A 23549-nucleotide genomic window follows, 5' to 3' on the forward strand; every position below is an offset into this window, starting at 1 on the left:
AGTGGATGAGAGTTCCAATTTCTCTATATTCTTGTCAGCATTTGTTATTGTCTGTCTGTTTGATTTTAGCCATCCTGTGGGATGTAAAGTGGTATCTCACTGTGGTTTTTGTTTGAATTTCCCTGATGGCTAATGATACTGAGCATCTTTTCATGTGGTTATTGGCCATTTGTAAATCTTTTTTTGGAGAAATGTCTATTCAGACACTTTACCCATGTTTAAATTGGGATTTTTGTCTTTTTATGATTGAGTTATGAGTTCTTTATATATTCTAGATATAGGTCCCTTATTAGATACCTGATTTGCAAATATTTTACCCCATTCTGTGGGTTGTCTTTTCACTTTCTTGACTGTGTCCTTTGAAACACAAAAATTTTTGATTTTGATGAAGTTCAACTTATCTATTTTTTTCTTTTGTTGCTTGCATTTTGGTGTCATATCTAAGAATTCATTGCATTTTCAAGATCATGAAGATTTACCCCTATGTATTCTTGTAAGAGTTTTATAGTTTTATCTCTTCCATGTACGTTTTTAAAATCTATTTTGAGTTAATTTTTTTTATAAAGTGAGAGATAGGAGTTTAATTTTATTATTTTGAATGTGGAATCCAGTTTCCCTGCACCATTTTTTGAAAAGACTATTGTTTCCCCGTTGAATTGCCTTGGCATCCTTGTCAAAAATCAATTAATCATAAGTGTGGCCTCTCAATTTTATTCCATTTTGACAGTATCACATTGTCTTGATTACAGTTGCTTTGCATAAGTTTTGAAAATGAGAAGTATAAGTCCTCCAACTTTGTTCTTCCTTTTCATGATTATTTTGGCTCTTCTGGGTCCTTTGAATTTCCATGTGAATTTTAGGATGAGCCTGTCAATTTCCACAAAGGAGTCAGCTAGGATTTTGATAAAGATTGCTGTAGTAGTGCCATCTTAGCAATATTAAGTCCTCTGATCACATGAACATGGAATGTCTTTCCATTTATTTAATTTTCTTTAATTTCTTTCAACAATATTTTGTAGTTTTTAGAGATAAGTTTTTCATGACTTTTGTTAAATTTTTCCTAAGGATTTTATCCTTTTGGATGTTACAATAAATGGATTTGTTTTCTCTTTGTCTCTTTTTTGATTTGTTTTCTTAATTTAATTTCTGGATTGTTCATTGCTACAGTATTGAAGTACAGTTGATTTTTGTATATTGATCTTGTATCCTGTGAATGAGTCTATTTGTTGTAGTAGTTTTTTTAGTGGATTACTTAAAATTTTATACATACAGGATCATGTCATCTGCAAATAGAGATAGTTTTACAACCCCCTTTCCAATCTGGATGACTTTAATTTTCTTGCCTACTTGCCCAGACTAGAACCTCCAGTACAACGTTGAATAGAGGTGTTGAGAGTGGATAGTCTGTCTTATTCCTGATCTTATGGGAAAGCATCTAGTCTTCTACCATTAAGTATGCTGGCTGTGGGTTTTTCAGAGATGCCTTTTATCAGGTTGAGGAAATTCTCTTCTGTTTTTAGTTTAGTTTTGTTTTTTGCATGAAGGGATGTAAAGTTTTGTCAAATGTTTTTTCTGCACCTATTGAGATAATTGTGTGTCCTTTCTCCTATTTATATAGGTATTACATTAATTGATTTTCAGATTTTTCAACCAATCTTACATTCTTGGGATAAGTTCCAGTTGGTCATGGTGTACAATTCTTTTTATATGTTGTTGGATTCTGTTTGCTAGTATTTTGTTGAGGATTTTTGCATGTATATTCATAAGAGATATTAGTCTGTAGTTTTCTTTTCTTGTGATGTCTTTAGTTTCAGTACCATGGTAATACTGGCCTCATAAAATGAATCGGGAAGTGTTCCTTCCTTCCTCGTCTGTTTTTCCATTTACTCTTTAACCCACTCAATTGGGTAACTAGAGTATATCTTGTCAAGGCCATCAGTGACCTCCATGTTGCCAGATGCAACAAACACTTAGTTTCAGACCTTGTCAAATCAGCCCCTTCAGCAGCATTCACTTGAATGTGAACGCCATTAGGGCAGGCACCATGACTTTCATCTTTCACATTTGTGGTTATAATCACAGCACCCAGCTGAGTGCTTGGTGCATAGCAGGTGTTCAATACATATTTGTGGAAAAGAGTGAATGAATGGTTTGTGGAAATGGAGGTCAGGCATACATCTTCATAGAAGCCAAGAAGAGACAGTGCTCTGAGGAACGAAAGCAAGGTGAAGGGGTGTAGACAATTCTTTTGAGAAGTCTATCTATGCAGGGGATGAGAGAGATAGGTATTTTCAGGAGGCTGAAGTGGAGATGAAGGAGTTGTATTATTTTAAGATGTTATTTTAAGACGTGAGTAGGTTTAACTGTGAATGAGAAGGATCCATCATTCATCTATGTTAGAGTAGGAGTGTGCATTGGAATCACCTAGAAGGCTTGTTAAAACACAGATTGCTGGGGCTGTACTTCTAGAATGTCTGATATAGGTGTCTGGGATGTGGCTGGTAATTTGCATTTCTAGCAAGTTCTCAGAGAATGCTGATGCTGCTGGAACCACACTTTGAGAAACACTGAGATACAAGTTGGAGAAGATTGGACGGGAGGCTCCAGAGTCCAGATGGCGAGATTTGCCCTAGGTAGGAGGAGGACCACTATTGCACAGGAAGGAGAAAAAGGAGATGGGTGCAAACCCAGGTAGGCTTAAAGGCTTGGGAGCGGGAAGTTGTCAAAACTTCCCTTCTGATGGATCCTGTTTTCTTTGAGAGGTAGGGATTGAGGTCATCTCTTAAGAGTTGGGAAGGAGAATGCAGGGCAGGGTTAGAAGTCAGGGGAGAGTAGAGAGGTTTGTATGACACTTGCCGGGAGTGAGAGAGCAGCATGACAAGAGACACGTAATAATACTGCTGACAAAGCCAGGGTTGGCAGTCATACATCAATATTGGTACCTATCTGCTCTGTTACATCATTCAAGTTACTGATAAAAATTGTATCAGGTGAATAAGGTTCCAGGGCAATCAGATCATCCCAGAGGTTGGTACCCTAAAAATATCTCAAACTAACTAAGCCTGACTCTCCAGCTATGTAAGACACACAACCAGGATGGACATAGAATGACACAGAATTGCCTCTAAACAAACCCAGAAAGATTCCTCTATATCATCCTTGTTCCAGAAGATCTATAGTGACAGATGTTTTATCATATCCCTCCCTGCTAGTGTGTTTTTGTATGTGTTTATTAGCACTAAATTTACATTGTGCTTATTTACAATCAACGTTTTTAAAAAAAGGCATCATTCTACATTGAGATACTAAAAAATTTCTGTGCAAGAAAGATGAGATACAGAAGTATGAATCTTTGCTTTAATCTACTCACTCCTCTCTGTTCTGTCCACTTTTTGACCCCATGGACAGAGCTATCTGCTTGCTCAGATTCCAGTCTCCGGCACATCATTTTGAGTTAAGTTGGCCACCAGGAACCAAAAGTAACAAGAAAGGAAGAAAACTGGAACTGTAATTTAGCACTGCACAAATAAACATGCTCTCTGCTGGTTGTGGTAAAGGTTAGGAGAGTTGGAATCTGGCAGGCTGTCAAGCGGAGGACGCTTCTGAACTGTAGGAAGCTGAACAAATAGATAGTCTAGGGACTGAAAAGCCCTGGGCACAACTAAACCCAGGCTTCCACCTGGGAAACCATAACTGGCTAAAGTGACAGAGCATGGTGACAGTGCTCTTCATAGGATCTCGAAGAGAATAGTGTAGTTTAAAACATAGTATCAGGGCCATGTGAAATACATGTTAATCTTATTAGTATTGGTTTGTTTACTTTTAATAATGACATCTACTGGAGATGGAAATGGAAAGAGAAGATGATGTAAATAATGTGACATCTGACTCAAGAATCCAAGGAGTGTAGGGATTACATGCACGTACACCTCCATACAGACATTCAGATTCAGATAGAGAAGGCTGATGATCTGACAGTTAATAAATGATGAAATACTTTCATGCTGGTTGGTGAAGAGCTGCTGCCCTGAGCTCCTCAAGTGCCCCTTTCTGCCTCAGCATCCCCTCACGTTACGGCAGATAAGGGGTTAATACCAGCAGTGGGCCTCTGGGACTCCTAACCTCCACATTAAGGTCTCCACTTGGATTGACCAAGAGCTCATACTAGATTGGTTGCTAAATGTCTTGACATCACCCCTGTATATAGATGTATGTTGCATAGAACTACCTGCATATTATGAATTGTCTGATGAAGAATTATCTGCCACAGGATCACCTGGGTCACTTGTCAAAGATGCAAATGCTCACTGCATCTCTGGGACTGGGCGAGGATATATGTTTTAAACTATCCCCCAGGTGATTCTAGAGCATCATGTCAAATATAGTCTGCATTTCCAGGCATGGAGCAAATCTGTCTTTCCTGTATTCCATGTAGAGGCCACGTTCTTTGAAGACAGGGTCCTAAGTCCTAACACTATGCTTAGCTTAGTGCTGTTGACAGATAATAAAGAGGTAGGATCATTGATTCAGAAGCACATGCTGAAAGAATAAGTTAGGCCTGATGATGATATTATGATGATGATGGTAATCCTGGTGAGTACCAGGTACTATGATAAGTGGCTTAGATGCATCATCTAATTTTATCCTCTCAATAACCCGAATAGGTACTGTTATTATCTCCATTTTATAATGAGGAAGCTGAGACTCAGGATCTCATTGTTGGGAAGAAGCAGGACTCCAAACTTGGTCTTTCCAATTTCAAAACCTACACTCTTTCTTATTCACTAAGCTGTACTGGCTCTTAGATTAGAAAACAATTCAACAGGCAATTTATAAATCAGATTCTTTGGAGTTAATCTCTTCAATTTCTTTTTGTTTCAATTTCTTTGTGGCATTTTGTTAACTATGTGGAGGGAATGTAGGCATGGAACATGAAGAGATTATAAAAGCTATATTCTCTGCCTTGCAGAAACCAAGGTGAAGGAAATTGAATATAGAAAGTAGAAGGCATATATAAATAACCCCCAATACTTAAGAACCACTGGAAACCTTTAAGCTAAATGAAAATACAATAAAATAATAAAGTACTAACTGACAAAAAAAAAATTTAGAACATTGCAGCTGTCATTGGACCTTGAAAATCGGGTTAAGAAGGGAAAAAGATTTTGAGGTTGTAGCTAGAAATCGAGTAACAAGGAAAGGGAATCAAGACAAGAACTCATTGTCGAGAAATAACGAGGGCGACTGCGATTTTAAAAAGATCATCAAGGGCCAGCTGATGCCTGGACTTGACAATGGGCAAGGCAAGCAGTCAGGACATGGAGAAGTTAAGGCAGCTCATAAGAGGAAGTGGATTGGAAGGCTAACTGAGCTTTATATGCATTCAGGTTTGTTTTGAAGTATCCTGCCTGGAAGCTGGGATTAATGAGATCACAGAGTATTATAATTTGATTCCGGTTAAAACATCCTTATGTACTGAACTTAATGAGGAATGGCTAATTAACATCTTTTGAACTTAAGGAAAAAAAGGAATATACATCAGAATTGTCTTTTCAGGGCAAAAACAAACACAAAATCAAAGTCTGGATAAATGGAATCAAAGAGCTTATTCAGATTTTAGTAGATCAATCTCAGTGCTTTCCTTTAGATAAAATAACTTTCTAATCATCCTTGATTCCTTCATGACATATGGGGAAGACTAGATTTTATTCTTACTGGGATCTGGGCAAAATCCCCACTTCTCATCTCTTTCGTATCGGCTGGTCGTTGCACACCACAGCAAGTTGTCTTCCCGCCCTTCCCGGGTACATTCATGATGCCACTGCCGGTTATACTGGAAGGGAAACATGCACGGTGTCCCGTGGGCGTTCCCTTTGATTGTATACAAATCTAGGAGAAAGAAAAGGACAAAGTCAAATAAGTAGTATGTCAACTTTATCTTTGGAAACTGTCATAAAGTGAATGCATTTTTTATCGACTGAAAACCTACACTGGGCAAGGCCCTCGCTTTACCACAGTGAACCCTCAGGACCTCAGTGTCTAGTATATGGAAAAGTGCAAGGCTGAGTGCTGTGTTCAGGGGAAATGCTGATAAATGGTTTGTTTGTATGTTTATCTCCTTGTTCATTCACTATGGTGCACTGCTACAGTAGCATACATATTTGTGAATGGATGAGAAGAAAAAATTTATCTATTATTATTATTTTTATTTAACTAGAGTTGATTTACAATATTGTGTTAGTTTCAGGTATACAGCTTCAGATTCTTTTCCATTATTGGTTATTTCAAGATATTGTATATAGTTGGAGATTTCACTTTAAAATATCTTCCAGTCCCCAAATACATCAGCCATCAGCATCTGAATCTCGAGGTTCATAGGCATTTATTAATTTATTCATTCAGCAGACATGTGTGCAGCACTGGGTATATGATGTAATAGTGAACAAATGAGTAAAAGTTGGCTTTCATATGGAGCTTCTGTTCTAGTGGGGAGAAAAAAAGAGAAAGCAAATGTACAAGTAAACATGTAATTTCAGGTAGTGATAAGTACCATGAAGAAAAACAAAATACTGTAAGAACAGAATGACTGTGTGTGTGTGTGTGTGTGTGTGTGTGGGAAGGGGTGGAGGCACTATTTTTGATAAGGTGGTCAGGGAAGGCCTCTGAATAAGAACTGGGGAAAGGGAGGTTTAAGTCTTTGGAAAAGAGTTCTTGGGGCATAAGGAGCAGCAAGTACGGGGAAGTACGAGGGACCTGTGACAAGAACCGTGCGGGGTGGACGGGGAGGAGGAGGGAGGCCCAGTGCGAAGCGGAACCAGGAAGGGCACTGGAGCGTCAGCTCACAGAGGGCCGGCTCTGCCACATCATGGGCTTTGACCTTTACCAGGAAGGCGGTGGGAAGTCATCAGTGGGTTTTCAATGGGAAAGTCACATGATCCGAGTTTTAAAGACTCACGGGGTGCACAGTGGCAAACAGAATGTACACAGAGAGAGGGCAAAGTGGATGCCCGGCTGGAGGCCCCTGCAGTGGTCTAGGAGAAAGATGGCCCTGCTGAGTGGCCGGCTGGCTGCTCCCTCAGAGTATTTCAATGATCAGTCGTCCTTGGCCTTAAGCAGGAAACAACAACTTTTCATGACTCAGCTGGGGCTTTCTATAGTGAGGGGGATCAGGGCCACCCTCAATTAAATCAGTAGGTCCTGGAGCGAAAGGGCTGGCTGTGGAGATTCCCATCCTCTCCCACAGCTGGTGGGGGAAGGGTGTTGCCTGAGCTCACTCCACACCACCAGCCCTAGAGGTTGAGGCTGTTAGGAACTACTGGTATACCAGGACGCATCCTCTTGTTTCCATCCTCTGCCTTCTATTCAGTCTTCCTCTGCATGCATTGTGAGTGTGGGCATATGGCTAAAATGTTAACCTGGAACAAAATGCCAAGTTCTTCCTTAGAACTGTAGATTATTCAGAGTGCTGGTTTGCAGCACTTGCTTTATTGTAGTGAGTCCTGAAAATGGCTTGCTCTTGGCTCTGTCTCTCTTTACTCATTTCTCGCAGGTACGGGAGAAAGTCTTGTTTTAGATCTCAGTAGCTCCTTGCTCTGCTTCCTAGAGTTCTTAGAAATAGAAGCTCTTATTAAGCCATAATTCTACAGAGCACCACGAGGGCAGGGACCACACCTGTCTTGTTGGCCTTTGTAAATCAGATGCCCGGCAGAGAAAGTCAGTGTTCAATGAATGTGTGATGGACGGTGAATGGGTGGATGAATGAATGAAGAGAGCTACAAAACAAAACCTGACAAACAGGTTTGAGGTTTCAGAATTTCAGAACTAAGCTGCTTTCTTTCTCTGTTTAAAAATACCAAATATCACAGAACTATGGAAAATGAAAACACCTCCCCCTACCCACCACCAAAACCATGCTTTCCTGCTCCCTGGCACACACCAAATAACCCCTGACAATAGTCTGCCTTTAAATGCCTTGTAACATGGGACTTCCCTGGCAGTCCAGTGGTTAAGACTTCGCCTTCCAATGCAGGGGGTGTGGGTTTGATCCCTGGTCCGGGAGCTAAGATCCCACATGCCTCGGGGCCAAAAAACCAAAACATGAAACAGAAGCGGTATTGTAACAAATTCAACAAAGACTTTAAAAATGGTCCACGTCAAAAAATCTTTAAAAAAATAAATAAATAAAATAAATGCCTTGTAACATGACCACCACACGGACGCCAGCCAGGCCTTAGGAGGCACTGAGGTGCCCTGCAGACACACTCAATACATGGGACAAAGTTTCTACAATAAAAGAAATATTGACAGGAGAGGCTCTTATTTTCACCCTGAAAGTCTAACTTCAAAAAATCTTTTCCTTCTATTTTTATTTTCTTTCTCCCTCTTTCTCCTTTCCATTGATTCCCAAAGTTATTTAAGTGTTTTCTCCTCTAATACCTTTAAATTCGCAGTTCTGCTTCTTTAGCAGAATTTAGCAAGCCCATTCCAAGACTCCAGTAATCTTTTTACAATGAGCGAGTAAGCAACTAAATTGTGTTTAGTAGAAGTGTCTGGAGGTTCTAGGTGCTGTGTACCTCTTTCATATATTTTACAAATCTTTACTTATGGGCAAACTTGCTAAACATATCATTTCATGTGTACTTTGGTTGAAATTCTTTTTTACCTTTGTGCAGATATTCACAAATGCCTCCACCGCCTGACGTATAGGAAACCCACTTATGAAGATATTTCCAGGAGGCCACAAGCGTGTTGTCGTGCTTCACCTGGACCATGTACTGGAGCGGGCCTGTGATCATCTTCCTGTTACAGCGCCACTTCAAGGAAATGTGGGTGGAATCACACTCGTATATGCTCAGTGGCTGCTCTGGATTAGACACATTCAGGCCCAGGCAGCCGCTGCCTCCAATGTTAAAGAGGCGGTGGTTTGAAACCCACTTCCACAGCATGTACTTGTTGGGTGGTTTGCAACTCTCCAGGGTCAGTGTAGATTTGCCAGCTTGAATGCATTTCTCGAGGTTCTCACTTTGGATAATGAAGATCCCTTTATCTGAAACAGCAAAATAGAAGATATGGTATAGAATCTTCATATATAATTAACCAGTGTCTGGAGGATCCTAATGTGCATGTTTGAGCTGTGATATGTCACACTGACAGCTGTCGCAAACAGATCTGAAGTTAATGCGTGAGGTCCACCACAGGGGCTTGATTTGCACAAAACAAAGGAGTTTCTTGGGAAGCATACATGGACTTATTAGAGCTAATGGAAAACCTCTGGTCTAAGACTGCATTGGCCCTCCAGTAACAAGGAATGCTTGTGAATCCACTCCGGAATGGTACTGATAGAAAAGGAGCTTGCCACAACTGAAGAGAGAGCGGGGATTGGTGATAATACTCAGCGCTGCAAGGGAGAGACATTGGGTGCCCAGAGGCATGGTGACATTTTGGTTTTCTTCAGACAAGTGCCTGAATGTTAGGAATATGGCAGCTGAATCAAGAGCCACTGAAATGAAAATTTCCACCATCAAATTTCAGTAGAAAACGTAAAGGATAGAAGTCAAGGGCTGCTTTGTGTCTTGATACAAGACACAATGCTGGTGAGAAAAAATGCTTCTCCACATTTGTTTTCTGTGCTGGGTCCATCAGGAGTAGAAGGGTGGGGACATACGCTACGGGGATGGCCTCTTCCTGGGAGCATCCTTGTAGGGCAACAGCAGACAAATGTCCAGGACACTAGGTGAGGCCCCTCAGCTAGGTACATGAGAGGCTGCAAGAGCACTATGACAAGATAGAAACCACACAGGCCACGTGGGAATGTGGAGGACGTAGGCATTTTGTGATATACCCCTGAGCCTCTAACCTTCGGGAGCCAGAAGAAGAGATTTGGGTGAGTTTCCTGTGGAAAAGCTGGCAGGGCCCAGCCGGGGCTTAGTGGTATCTACCTGCCCACTACCTGACTTTACCTCAAGTCGCTGGCCTGGAAGGCACCTATTACACAACAGTTATGAACATGTCCTCCCACAGGTTTTTTGAAGGTGGAAATCATGTCTGATTTCTTTTGTCCAAGTTCAGAGTGTCCTGAGCACATCGTGGAAGTTCAGTAAATGTTTGATGTTGATTAAACACGCTGGCAGCGGCTGCTTACTTAGGCTTATGGTTGCTGGGTTACTCAGCTCAGACTGTCTGGTCAGGTCCAAGAGCTCTTTTGTTCTCCTATTCACTAGGCTCTGCTCTCACGTCTTACTTCCTGTCCATTCTTCAAAAATCTAAAGGGACATTATCAGGTTCCCTTAAAACGGCTGTGATTTAGGGCCAGGCGTGTGCGGTGGCAGGGCCATAGTGGACACAGGCAGAGCCTTCTAGAGATTGGGAACACTGCAAAATGAGCCTCCTCATGTACTGGAATGTTTCATTTTGGTAAAAGTTCTTTTTGTTTTTCTAAAGTTGCTCAGGCCAAGAAGAACTGATTTACAATAACCAAAATCACTTAAGACACTGTTGAAAAAAGATTGTCAGTGTATTAATGGAAGCTATACTTCATGTAATAATTGATAACCTTATTTATAACCATCTATTTGAGGAGTTGAATTAGTTGTCAGAAAATTGCTTTGATCACCATACATCAGAACAAAAGAGAAAGGAGTCGGGGCAGGGGGCAGAGAATGAACTGTTTTAGGGAGATTTCATTTAGATCAGGAAATTTGTTTTCCTAATGAAGCCCATGTCTGTGTGGTTATTAGTAATAGTCATTCAAGATCAAATCTACCTCTCGCCAATGCAGTGTGGACTCTGAGAATTATTAACCTTCTCTCCAGCTCTCCTATTCACCTTTTCATGCCTGGGTAGAATGTTAACCTTAATTTCTGTTGTAATCTACTAATTACTTTCTAGCTAGCCCAGAGTCCCATTAATTTTTCACTAAAGGATAATTATTTTACTATAATTGTTCTGTAGTTTAGCTTCTATCTAATATATATGTTCAAATATATCCAGCTCTGCAACTCACTGGCTGTACCATAGCCCTCTGGGCCTCAGTTCATACACCTAAGATAGGTGGGTAGACTACCTGGCTGGTGGTTGAGAGCTCTGGAATCAGGCAGATCCGCCACAGACCAGACTTGTGACTTTGGGCAAATTTCTTGATCTCTGTGAGCCTTGCCTTTCCTCTTTGAACTAGGAATATGTATGATAGTCACCTCATAGGGATGTTAAGGGTATTCCATTAAATAACCCTTGCAAAGCACAACACGCACTACCGTGGCACGGGAAGACCTCAGTAAATGTGAGTTGTTGTTATTATTGTCATTATCATCTTTCTGGCTTCCTGGTTCTTAGTCTGCAGATCCAGCCGTAGGTCTGGTTGAACACCTGTAGAGTACTAATTTGAGCATACCCACAAAGACTTCTAGCATTAGCACAAAAGCTCATTTTTACTTTAGATTCTACAGCACATAGTAGGTGTAGACTTTTTAGTTAACAATCCAGAAATACCATGCTATCACCTTTCATGGAGGAAAAATATTCCTCAGATAACCAGATGACAAAATCTTTGTCTCATTTGTTCAAATACATGTGTGATTATGAATTGAGTCTTCATCTATTCATCTTCCACACTGTCAGCCTGTAAAGTCTATACTGCAGCTCTCTTACAAGAAAGACAAAAATGCTTGATGTTGACCAGCAGTGTATGGATGGGTAAACGAGTGGTCTGTAAGTAAATGGACGTGGAAATTATAAATCACTAAAATTTGAGGTGAATAAATAATGTTTTAAAATATCCAAATTATTAAGTGTTAAGAGAAAAGGAGTGGTAGAATCAGAGCTTCTGTAGTTTTACCACTGGTCATAAAAACATCTTTCCAAAGCGGAAGATATTAGACAAACTTAATTCCCTGCTGCTCAGTTTTAGGGTGCTATCATATTTCTAAGCCCAGCTGCCTTTAGGATGTGGCTTTGGAAAAGTTCCTCCGAATATATCATAAACAAGTAGCTCTGGCTTACCAATAACAATAAACATGCCATCTCCAAAAGAATAATATGTCACACTAAGCTAAAAAACGGCCCAATCCCATTTTCCCATTAAGCTATAATAGAATCTGGTCCTAGCACCATTAATCTCCATAAATTCACTGAATAGAAAACAACTGTTTTCAAATAGACTATGAGGAGACCCAATATAGGTATCAATATTTGGATTATTATTATATGTGTATATGAGTCATCTCTAACAAAAACATAATATGAAAATAAGCCACCAATCCTTAGTGTCTGTAGACAGATTTCAAAAAGGATGAAGATCAAATGTGGGAGGAATCAAGATTGATTATATATGTCAAGGACATCAGTTCTGCTTGAACACTGATTAAGTGATTAATGAAGTACTGCCAGAATTTCTAAATCTCTTTGCAGTAAAATGCTATTATACTTCCCTTCATAATTATAAGTTTAGGAGGAGAAAAAGGATTGGTTTACCAGAAGTAACTTATAAACTAATTTTCATCCTTAAAAAATAAAATAAAATCCATAGAAGATAGGGGCTCTACTTTCTACTTCTGAGTGCCTTTTGAGATGAGATCATTTTAGATCCACCCTTTGGCCCCTCAAGATGACATGTATTTCTAAGGAATAGAAGGTGAATTTATTTATTTATTTATTTATTTATTCATTCATTGAACAAGCATTCACTGGGTGCTGATTATGTGGAAGGCACTGTGGAAGGGTACCAGAGATAGAGGAATCATTTATCTGAATATCTGTTCTTTAAAACTATATCTATTCGTTCTGGAATCATGGGAATTCTCCTAGTTAACGAAAAGAAGGGAGTTCCATCAGTTCCAAAGAAAACATTGCAACTGCACTTAAAATAAACCCTTAAAAACAAGTGATGAAAGATAAGAAAAAGAAAATAGACCAGAATTTAAAACACTTGAGTGGATCTTCAAGTGGTGTCATGTGTGAGGTGGACATGGCGCCTCAGTGGCATCAGACCTTTCTGGGTGGAGAGTGTGTGTGTGTGTGGGTGTGTGGGTGTGTGTGCATGTACTGGCCCATTTTCTGGGGAGGGGACAGCAGAACAGAAGTGGAAGGAACATGGACATAGCAGAGGAGACTACCTACCATACACCCAGAACCATGAACTTCAGTGCTGGATGGGACTGTAAAGCTCATTTAACTGAATCATTCTTATACATTTTTTTTTTCCAAATCCATTTTTTTCTTAGAAGTTTTATATTGATATACTTAGTGAAAACCATATAGGTCTCACTCTATTTACATCCATTCATTTATAACCTAGAAAGCAGAAAATGAGCTGCTGTAGATTGTTGCCAAATAATTTGAAGTGGGAGACTTGAAATTTCAAACAAACATTAATTGAGCGCCTAATATGGTGGTGTGTTAGGAGCCCTGCAGATAGAAGGATATATGTGCCATAGTGTTTGCCCTCGAGGAACTGATGTTCTCCCTGGGAGTACATCATGAAGTGTACAGGAAGAACTATAACTTAATGCCAAAATACATATTGACGTAAGAGGTATAAGCACAATAAGGTGGAAGGCAGGAGTTAGAAGGGGTCACTTTGGCCTAGAAGATCAGAGAAATCAATCAATCCATCAATCACTCTCTCACAAGAACACACACACACACTTTCATTCAACAGACATTTGATAGGGACCTAATATTTGTTGCACATGGAGGTACAAGGCTGAACTAGCCCAGCATGGGTGCCTGTCCTCATTACAGAGGGAGGGTTCAGGTAGTGCAGGAGGTATAGACAGAGAGGTGAAGGGTTGGGCCGGGGGCACTGTGGATAGAGCAAAAGTCATCAAAGCTCAGAGGTGATGAAAATAATTAGCTCTAGGGTGACAAGAGCCTCACTATCTAAAAGCGTTTGGTGGTTGTAGAATACAAAGTTGGAAAGAGGTGGTTTGGGGCCATTTTATGAAGAGCTTAAATTTTATTCAAAAATTTCTATATTATTCAGATAAAGGGAATTTTTGGAACAAGAGAAGGCATGACTGAGGCTGTGGTGTGGAAGATGAATCAGGGTGGTAAATCATTCGATAAAAACATTTATTGAGCATTTTTGTGTGCCCAGCACGGTTTTAGGAGAGTAGATGTGTGAGACAAATGTCCAAGTTCCTGTCCTGGAGGAGTTCTCAGCTGGGATGAGACAGCCCACGTGCAGAATGGAGAACAGTCTGAAGACTATTGCTTTGATCCGGTAAGAGAGACAGAGGTGTCAGTTCAACTGGTGGTGATGAGAAAGGAAGGGAATGGTTAGACTCTAGTCACTAGAGAGAGAATTCAAAGAGGGAAGAAATGACAGGATTTGGTGATCGATAGAATGGGAGGATTCTGGAAAAGGTAGTTGCAATGACTTGTTTTCTGGCTTCAGGAATCCGATACACTGTCAGATGCCGGCCAATCCCTATGATACCATGAGGTTGGAGTCTAAAGCCTGGGGCTGCGATTAGAGTTGGAAGAGTGCCAGCTGGGGGTCCCTGCAGGAAGTTCCTCTTGAGGCCCTTCCACTTCATGCTCAGCACCCCTTCTGATAGCTTCCACCCGCCTTTCAGTGTCCCCTTATCCTTTAAACAGCTACTCTTAGAACTGGCTGAGGTATGAAGTGTTACGTAAATCAGATACGATTTAAATGTTAAGCCTCGGTGAGATGTATGTTCTTTTGATTGAAAAAAAACCAAAAACACTTGAAACAAACAACGAAACAATTCCTAAAGAAATCCTCTTTTTATGGTGGATTTTAGGCAAGCAAAGGGTTTTCTGGTGTTTAATAAATAACACCATGACGGTGGCACCTAATCCAACCGACGTATAAACCGGCCTCTGGGCCCTTCCAAGTTATGGGAACTGGAAGGAAAAGCTCAAATGCACGGTTCACGTCAAGTGCAATGTTTAAGACAAGCTTCCTAACAGGAAGCCCACAGCTTGCCCACTGCACTCCAATTTCAATCTCCTACTCCATTCCCCTGGGTTTAAACCTCTTCTACTCCATCTACCCACACAGCTGGTGCTGGGCTCACGCATTTCCTTCCCCGGATCATCTCTTGAATCTGTCCAGTTCCTTGCTCTTCTGACAGTATCTCAGTTTCGGCATGGAAAGGGTCCAGGAAGTATGGGGAGGGCATCTCTGCCCTGAAACCAATCTAAAGTTGATCAGCTTCTCTCTTGAGATGTATCGACATTTTCCAGCTACACAAATTCAGGTTTGTCCTGTCCAGTGACTCAGATTCAGATTTGATTGTTTTCCTTACTTAGATTACTCTGTAGCAGGAAGGGATGCTGTGTGGGGCTGAATCAAGTCCCGTTCATGGCTGAACGATGCAGAGAAGCTGGATTCTTAATATGACTTTCCAAACCAATAAGCAAGGAATTTCTGACGTTTGCAGCATGCAGCATGTGCATTGTACTTGAAAGGACAGAACAAAGTGAAAAGTGTGTTCTGTCCTCCTTGGCCATCTCTGCCTGAATACTTGCATTTTTATCCCAGATCATCTGAGATTTGGTGTTTATCTCTTGACAATCTGACAGCACTTAACAAAGCCCGTGGCTTCCTATCAATTGATTTCTATAATCAACTAAAAAGTTAAGTATGTTTTAAAATATCCCCTTGTCCTGTCTCAGAACTTCTTCTCTTTCCCTGCCCTAGTATTGTCCTTGACTTTGAGCCTTCTTTATTCTCCTGCAGCTTCTGAACCTGGATAATCACCACCTCCACAGGCCCGTGGGACCCCTCTTGCTAAATCTTTTTACATGTTCGCTTCCCTTTTCTTTCTAATCTCCCCAAATCGTCACTCCAAGTTCCACGAGGCATACAATACTCTTTCTCGCACGCAGGAAAAATGAAACCTGGCTTAATCTGCTCCACCGGGCTCCGGTTTTGTCAGGATTCAAATTGCCTGTCACCAACCCCTGTGTGAAGTAGATTAACCCTTCCAGACTGTCCTCGCCACTCTGCCACTCTCATTCCCTTCCCGCCCCCCCTCTTCGTCCATCACATTTAGCAGTAAATCTTCTGACCTCTGCAGAAAATCTTCTCTCTTTCAAAGTTCTTCGCTGTGTCTCTGTATCTTACCAGTGAATTTTTAAACTGAGTTGAAAACATTTTTCTTCCTTTTAGCTTTTAGTCTGTTCCTCCATCATTTTTGTCTTTATTTAACTGGAAAGTATCTAACAGACACTCAGACATTGCTGGTGTAAAACTCATTATTCACAGCGGCTCTGTTAACATCTTATAGACTGTGCTGAAAATATACCATCTCAGTCACCAGGGAGTCTTGCTACAGAAGACCATGTTATGGCAAGAAACAATAAGACAGAACATTGTTAAACTTCCCTCAACATGCCTTCGTGTGGAAGCCCTGGGGGATATGATTCAAAGACTGGGTCACCAAAACAAACAAAAGCAGAAAACAACTCAGCCAACAACCAAACAACCCTGGAAATGATGTGACGTTATTGAAAGCAAAAGTGTTTACACTGAGCTATCCATCTTATCTGCTTTGAGAATATACTCAAGAAAAATATGTATTTACTTAAGTGGGAGACAGAAGTGAAAACACAACCAAGGGACTTCCCTGGTGGTCCAGTGGTTAAGACTCTGCACTCCCAATGCAAGGCGCCCAGGCTCTATCCCTGATCAGGGAACTAGATCCCGTATGCCGCAACTAAGAGCCTGCATGCCGCAACTAAGAGCCTGCATGCTGCAACTGAAACTCCTGCACATGGCAATGAAGATCCAGCATGCCGCAACTAAGACCCGGTGCAGCCAAATAAATAAATAAATATTTTAAAAAAAGAAAGAAAGAAAAAGAAAACACAACCAAATCCAACTCTTAATGGTAGATATATTGTTAGTCCTTCTATTTGTTTGCTAAGGCTGCCATCAGAAAGTACCACAAACTGAGTGGCTTAAACAGAAATTTGTTGTCTCACAGATCTGGAGGTTACACGTCAAAAATCAAGGTGTCGGCTGGGTTGGCTCCTTGGAGGCCTGTGAGGGAAGGATCTGTTCCAGGCCTCTTTCCTTGGCTTGTAGATGGCTGTCTTCTCCTTGTGTCTCTTCATATCATCTACTCTCTATGCATATTTCTGTGTCCAAATTTTCCCTTCTTAGGTGGACATCAGTCATATTAAATTAGGGCCCACCCTAATCACCTCATTGTAACTTGATTACATCTGAAAAGACCCTATCTCCAAATGAGGCCTCATTCTGAGGTATTTGGGGGGTTATGAATTCAACATCTTAATTTTGAGGGGGACACAGTTCAACTCATAACAGTCCCATGCTTCTTATTCAGCTACGTAATTCACAGAGCCCAGAGTAAAATGAAAATGTAGGGCCCTGGAGGGGACAGGGAAGTCCAGTCAATCTTCACTTCCCGTGGGCCTGTGAGGGGTTGCAACCTCCGTGGCAGAAAGCTCTGGGAACACACTCAATACCTGGACTGGGGACAGATGATAGGTCCGCACTCAGTCCCCACGGAACATGCAATGGTGCTGCCAACCCGGTGGGGACAGCAGCCTTGTCCTGCCCCCAGATACCACTGGCCGTCCACTCCCAGGCCCTGGGCCTTCAGTTTCCCAGCCCCAAGGCAACCTGTTGCCATGGTGGGCAGAGCACAGGAGTATGGAGGGGGAGGCTGAAAACCCACCCAAGGAAAGTGGGGAGGTGACGTGAGGAGGGACTGAGATTTAATCTCTTGGTCTGTGCGCCATTGTCCCACAGGATTTCACACCCAAAGCACAAATTCAGAAATAAAAATTACTAAGAATTCCAAGACCCCAAACCACAGAGCATTCAACCCCAAGGGCAAGGCCCTGCTGAGCATGGAGCCCTATGAGACAGTTCTGGTCACACGCCCATAAAGACTGCCCTGTTAACTGGCCAAGGCTAACACTGTGGAAAAAAGACCTTGGCAAACCACAGAGCAGTCTTTTAGGGCAGAACTGCTTGAGGTTGAGAGTATCTGCCTTAGTTTCTCCATCTGCACAATGGGCTTAATTAATTATAGTGCTGTCCTCATAGGATCCTGATAAGGACTACCTCAGTCACTACGACCCCTTTATAAATGTTAGTAAAAGAAAAACAAATCTTAACTTTGGACATGGGTAGTGAAAAATAGCAGCAAAATAAGACAACAATGTTTATAGTTAAATGATTACTTTGAATTTTCTGTTTATATTTTCATAACCGAAAAGGAAAGTTCTCAAGAGCGTGATGCAAAAAGCCAGAAGTAATGAAATTTTTTCATTAGCATATTTCTTTGGAACTGTAGTAGTCTGGAAAGTAGAGTAAATTAGAAAGTCATGTGGCCCCGCATGAAAGCAGAAAACTCTTGTCTATTTTGTTCAGCTCTGTATCACAGAACCCAGTTTATAGGAATTCTCATAAAATTCCTCCATTTTTCTTGAATGACTTTATAAAATATTCTACCCTAAGTGACTTACTGTAGTGTTTATAAGGTGCTCTTGTGTTTGTTTCTTTTATGAACTGTAATATTTCTTTTCACTCTGATCAATGAAAAAATATAATTTATGTTCCAAGCTTTGTTTTGGAACATCTCCTAAAAGGCTTTCAAGGATAATTTCTAAAAGAAGATGGAGACAAGGGTCTATAAATGTTTCAAATACATTACTTTGATAGATCATGTGAAGATTCATCACATAGGGATGAGTTCAGAAGAGGCAGAACAAAGAATTGTTTCTTCAGAAATCCTGATATAAATAAGCAAATTCTTAGCTCAAGGAAGGGAAGCTGAGGGGACAACGAAACTCTGTATGGCTCAACCTTTCTGGTAAATGGCGTGGAACACACATAGTGTAGTATCAGTTACTGTGACAACCAATAATAGGAAAAGAGGTTAGGAGCTAATGAGAAAGAGTAAAAAGGACCAGAAAAATTGGAAGTCTATGCTGACTCTCAAAGGCTCATGAGGAAAGAAGCCGGTCAGAGAAACTGGGATGAGAAAAGTATAAAGTGGAAGAGTTTCTGAAAGATGATGAACAGAGATGGAAGAAACAGAGTCTGAGGGTTGGAGTGATTGATGGCCAGGCAGGGCAGCTAAACCAGGAGCTGATCATGCTTTTACTTAAATTCCAAATCCCCAGATTAGGAGAATGGCTCATTGCCCAGGGATATAAAAATTGCCTAGAAAAAAAATCAATGGCTTTGCACATTTCGGCTCTGTGAAAATATTTACTCCTACATGTGGAAGTACAGGTTTAGAAAAGGAGGAGTTGAAGAGAGCAAGAGGCTGGCCTCCTGTTCCTCCTGTCACATAATCAAGTCACATGCTCCCAGCAAACAGCGGGATAAGAATGAGCTATCTTATCAGGTCACACGGCTATACAGGGGTCCTCCGCATTAGTGCTTGTGGGTCCGGTTCACATTCCTACTCTACAAGTTCCTGTAGGTGCAAGTTACTCAACCTGTCTTCACCTGTGAAGGAAGGGTATGCATTAATAGCACCCAGCTGGCTGTGGTGAGGGGCATTTTGACCTTTGTATTAGCAATGGGAGCTAAGGGGAAAATCTCAGGGTCACGACTCCTCCCCACTGCTGCCTCCAGGGGGTGGCTCTCACCACCCTCTTTCAGAAACCTCTCCTTCGTGGCACCCTCTCTTCATTGCTCCATACCAAGCGCACCGCCCTGGACCTCTTCCTCACATTCACTATGTCACTCCAGCAAACACCCCATTGGCCTCCCCACCCCAAGGCCTTTAACTCCCAACACTCTGGCCCAGTGTTTTCTTCAGTGCAGGCTGTGGCCCATTAATGCATCATGAAATCAAAATAGAGTGGAACATTACAAAGCAAAATAGAGTAGAACAGAGTAGAAAAGTAGCAGCACATCATATTAGGTAAGGGTGTTTTTTAATGAAACTTTTGTTTCAGATGTATATGTCTGTACTGCTCTGGATGCTCGGTTCCTTGACCCCCTCTGCTCCAAGGACCTTCTTTCACTTGTTCTCGCTTTAGTGATCACTTCTGCAACCATACCTTGGACCTGGTCACTACTGAGAATGCACCCATCTCCAAAATTCATTATTTCCATTGTATAATCACTACCCTTCCTGTTCTGCCATCTCTCTCATCTCCTTACTTTCACCCTCACTTCCCTTGGTCATTGGCCATTCAAAAGAGCCTACCTTGACCATCTCTGAGCACTGACACAGCCGTGGGCTCCCTCCCCCCTGCTGCTGGGAAGCTGAGTGCTGTAGGGGAAGCTCTCTTACTATGTTGGTTGGGGCCATTTCACATTTATAATTTTCAGCCCTCAACGTCGCTTCAAAATTCTTTTACTTGCCCCCAGTTCCTTTCCTTTAGCAACCTCCACGGAGACTATGCCCACTTTTCGCCAGGATGCCCTGTCCCCTTCTTTGATCTCCCCTCTACCCTCCCAGTATCTGGGGTACTTGAATGAAATTATCAAGTTTTAGCACTTGCTAGAATGAAGGGCTCAGATTTCAGAACCACAATGAGGTCCCTTGCTATAGCAACTAGAGGTAGGAGACAGGCTGCAGACATGCCACGTACAGTGCTGTGCACAGGGAAGTAATTGTTACAGGGCTGTCAACACGTCAAAATGGTCTGGACTGGCCAGAGGAAGAGGGCACCGTGGTGATACTGAAACAAAAGGACAATACTTGGGTAAGTACTATTATTAGTTCCATTTTTACATATGAGGAAACTGAGGCACAGAGAGCTTAAGTAACTTGCCCAAGGTCACACAGCTGGTAAATGGTAGAGCCAGGATTTGAACCCAACAATCTGGTTCCAGGGCCCATGAACTTAACTACTATATGACACTGCATCTACTGATTTTTTAATACAAATTTATTGGTAAATGACTGAAAAGTCAGCACAGTACTGTCCATCATCTGCCTCTCAAGGCTGGGATGCTTATAATAAATAAGAGATCAATCAGTAACACATATCAAAGAAATTTTCAGATGAAAAACACTATATGTATAATCTGCCTTGTATTACTACCTATCCCTTATTAGTGGATATGAAACTGACATAGGTGCATATCTTCTCCTGGTTGCTCTGGGGATGCCAATCATGGCTAAGAGTAAGTCAATGTAGTCCAGTGAACACAGTGGCAAACGTAGGCACCCAAACACAGCTAAAAAACACTGCTGTATTTCAGCTTCTACATCTGAAAAATGGATGGCTGGAGTAGACAATGTCTCAGGTCCCTTCTAACGCTAAGATTTTGTGTTTCCATCTTTGGACAAACAGGAAAAACCTGATTTTAAACCCATCTGGATTATACTTGAAATTCCACTGATGTGAGTGCTTGGAGTCAAGGAGGGGAGCCTGTGTGAGGATTGGAGCAATCAACGTCACACAGTCTCTGTGCTCTTTAGAAATTAGGAGCAGCATTTTCACATCTGAAGAATCTCTATGCCAACTATGTCAAATGCCTTCAGATTTGCAAACTGTCACCTGGAGGGGACAGGAGGTAGTGGATGATTCTAACTTCATAGTGTCCTTGACTATTAAAAAGAAGGCACTGATTAGCAACTGTCTCAGCCGGGATTTGGATCTGCTACATATAGAAGGGATTAGCCTATCAGTGCTAATCCTGGCTCAGAGGATCACCAGCGCATTCTCTCTGTGTGGCTAGGTGCCAGCTTCTGTCCTCCCTGCTGCTGCCCTGTTCCAGAGAGACATTTAGTGCTCAGGCAAGACCCACATTTTAAAATGTAAAGAAATAAGCGTGGCACAGCGACTGTCAGTGGAGATGGATCACCCCATGGGGTCGCAGGCGCATCTGCAGGAGCATTTTTATTGAACTGACGAAGGAGGTAAGAGGCCTCTGATCTTCGGCCACTTTAGAATAAGAATTGCTCAACCTGCCCCTGGTAAAGCCTCCTAGGAATGCTAGAGAATACAGTCCAGAGAAGATTACCTCCAAAATGTATGCATAATATGTTGAGAGGGGAAAAAAATAAACACAGACATTGGTGACATGTTCTACTCCTTCTGTCCAAGCTTATCCCCAAAGGTTGAGAGTCTGGAGGCTGCCTGGAGGCTTCTCCTGGTTTATTTAGCTTCTCTCTACCTCTTTCCTCCCTTCACACATGGGCTTTGCACTTTTGCACGCTGGCTCCTTTGCCTCAGAGGCAGCCCATACAGTCATTTACGAAAGCGGGCGATCTCTCTTTCTGCCTCTGTCCATAGCCCTTTATGAATCTTATGTACAGTAGGTGCTCAATACATGTTTGATCAGTTGATCCCGTGTACACGTGTATATGGCAGTGGTAACTCCGCAGGAACGCTCCACTCACTGGCCTGCCGTGTGCCTTGCAAAGGATCACATTTTACCCTCAGGGGTCCTATGTCTGTCACAGGCCCCATTTTTCAAAGGGGAGAAACTGAAGAGCAAAGAGGGTAACTTGCTCCAGCTCACAAGTTCATTGGGGCCACAGGGGCTCCTCTTCCCCATCTGGTCTGAGAGGCGTTAACAGAGAAGATTGTTTTCTCTCCCGAAGGGGCAGAGCGGGGAAGCCAGGCGTGGGGCCACTCCGCAGGTGGCAGCGTACACCCAGAGCGCTTGCTTTGGGAGGGGACAAAATGGGACATATTTTTGCCATCATTTATTCCAGAGATGGTCCTCCCAAATACACTGCTCTAGGAAAGTTTACATTTGAGACATCTCCTACCCTCCTACGCGCAGCTTGTCCCCGGCCGCAGCCGAGTCAAACCGCCTGCGAGCCGAGGCCCCGCCCCACGCCGCGCCCCCGACTGAAGCCTGGAGGAAGCGGGGCGGGGGAGGGGGTGCAGGGCCTGTCCCCCTGCAGGACTAGCCCATCCGCAGGGCTTTCTCCGGACGGCAGAGATGCGGGCCACCGTATAATCCCGGCCGCCCTCGCCCGCCCCAGCTTCGCCCCTTCCTCCTCTTGCCCACCCCCGCCCCCGACGTGCCCATCTGGTCCCTCTGGGCCGGGGGACACTCACCCTGCCACTCGAGAAGCCGCTCGGGGGTGAGTGCCACCGCCGCGCCCTCGGCGGAGCCCGCCGGCACCGCCAGCAGCAGCGGCAGCAGCGGTGGCAGCAGCGACAGCAGCGACATCGCTAACCACTGGGCTCGCCGGACACTGCGCCCGGCCCTGCGGTGGGGGAGGCGGGACCGCAGCCTCCTCCGCGCTCCACCCCTCCCCCAGGCCTCGCCACCCCTGCGTCCCGGAGATCCTCTCCGTCACCGTCACCCCTGTCGCCACAGTGTGTGGGCACTCGGGGTTATGGGCTGGAAGGCGGAAAAGTCTAGGAGGTTTTCCCCGCCCTACCCACTCCGGCTTGGAGCAGGAGGAGGAAGAGGGGGTGGACCATCTGCCCATCCCAGAAATTCCTGCCTTTGGGGTGGGGAGAGAGGAGGGGTGAGGCTGCCCCGTGCATGCTCCTCCTGCTTCCAGCCTTCTCTCTCCTTCTTGCGGAGGCCAAATAGGAGTTGGGGGTGAGCGAGTTGAGAATCTCTGGGACGGGAAGTCTGCCATCTGGGTTTGCAAGCCACCCGGATTATGGTA

The 23549-nt window shown here is 42.8% G+C and overlaps 1 protein-coding gene across 1 annotated transcript in view; it reads right to left on the bottom strand.

The window, feature by feature from the left end:
* Positions 1-23323, bottom strand: part of PLA2R1 (phospholipase A2 receptor 1) — a 118509-nt gene extending 95186 nt beyond the window's left edge. Inside the window, exons 1-3 of the mRNA XM_061184414.1 lie at positions 22984-23323; positions 8663-9046; positions 5716-5889 (exon numbers count right to left, since the gene is read on the bottom strand). Coding sequence (XP_061040397.1) covers positions 5716-5889; positions 8663-9046; positions 22984-23098 — 673 coding nt within the window. The 5' untranslated portion in view covers positions 23099-23323. The remainder of the gene's footprint in view (positions 1-5715; positions 5890-8662; positions 9047-22983) is intronic.
* Positions 23324-23549: the final 226 nt, after the last annotated feature.

This window comes from Eubalaena glacialis, chromosome 1, assembly GCF_028564815.1.
Source record: "Eubalaena glacialis isolate mEubGla1 chromosome 1, mEubGla1.1.hap2.+ XY, whole genome shotgun sequence".
NCBI classification, from domain to species: Eukaryota; Metazoa; Chordata; class Mammalia; order Artiodactyla; family Balaenidae; genus Eubalaena; species Eubalaena glacialis.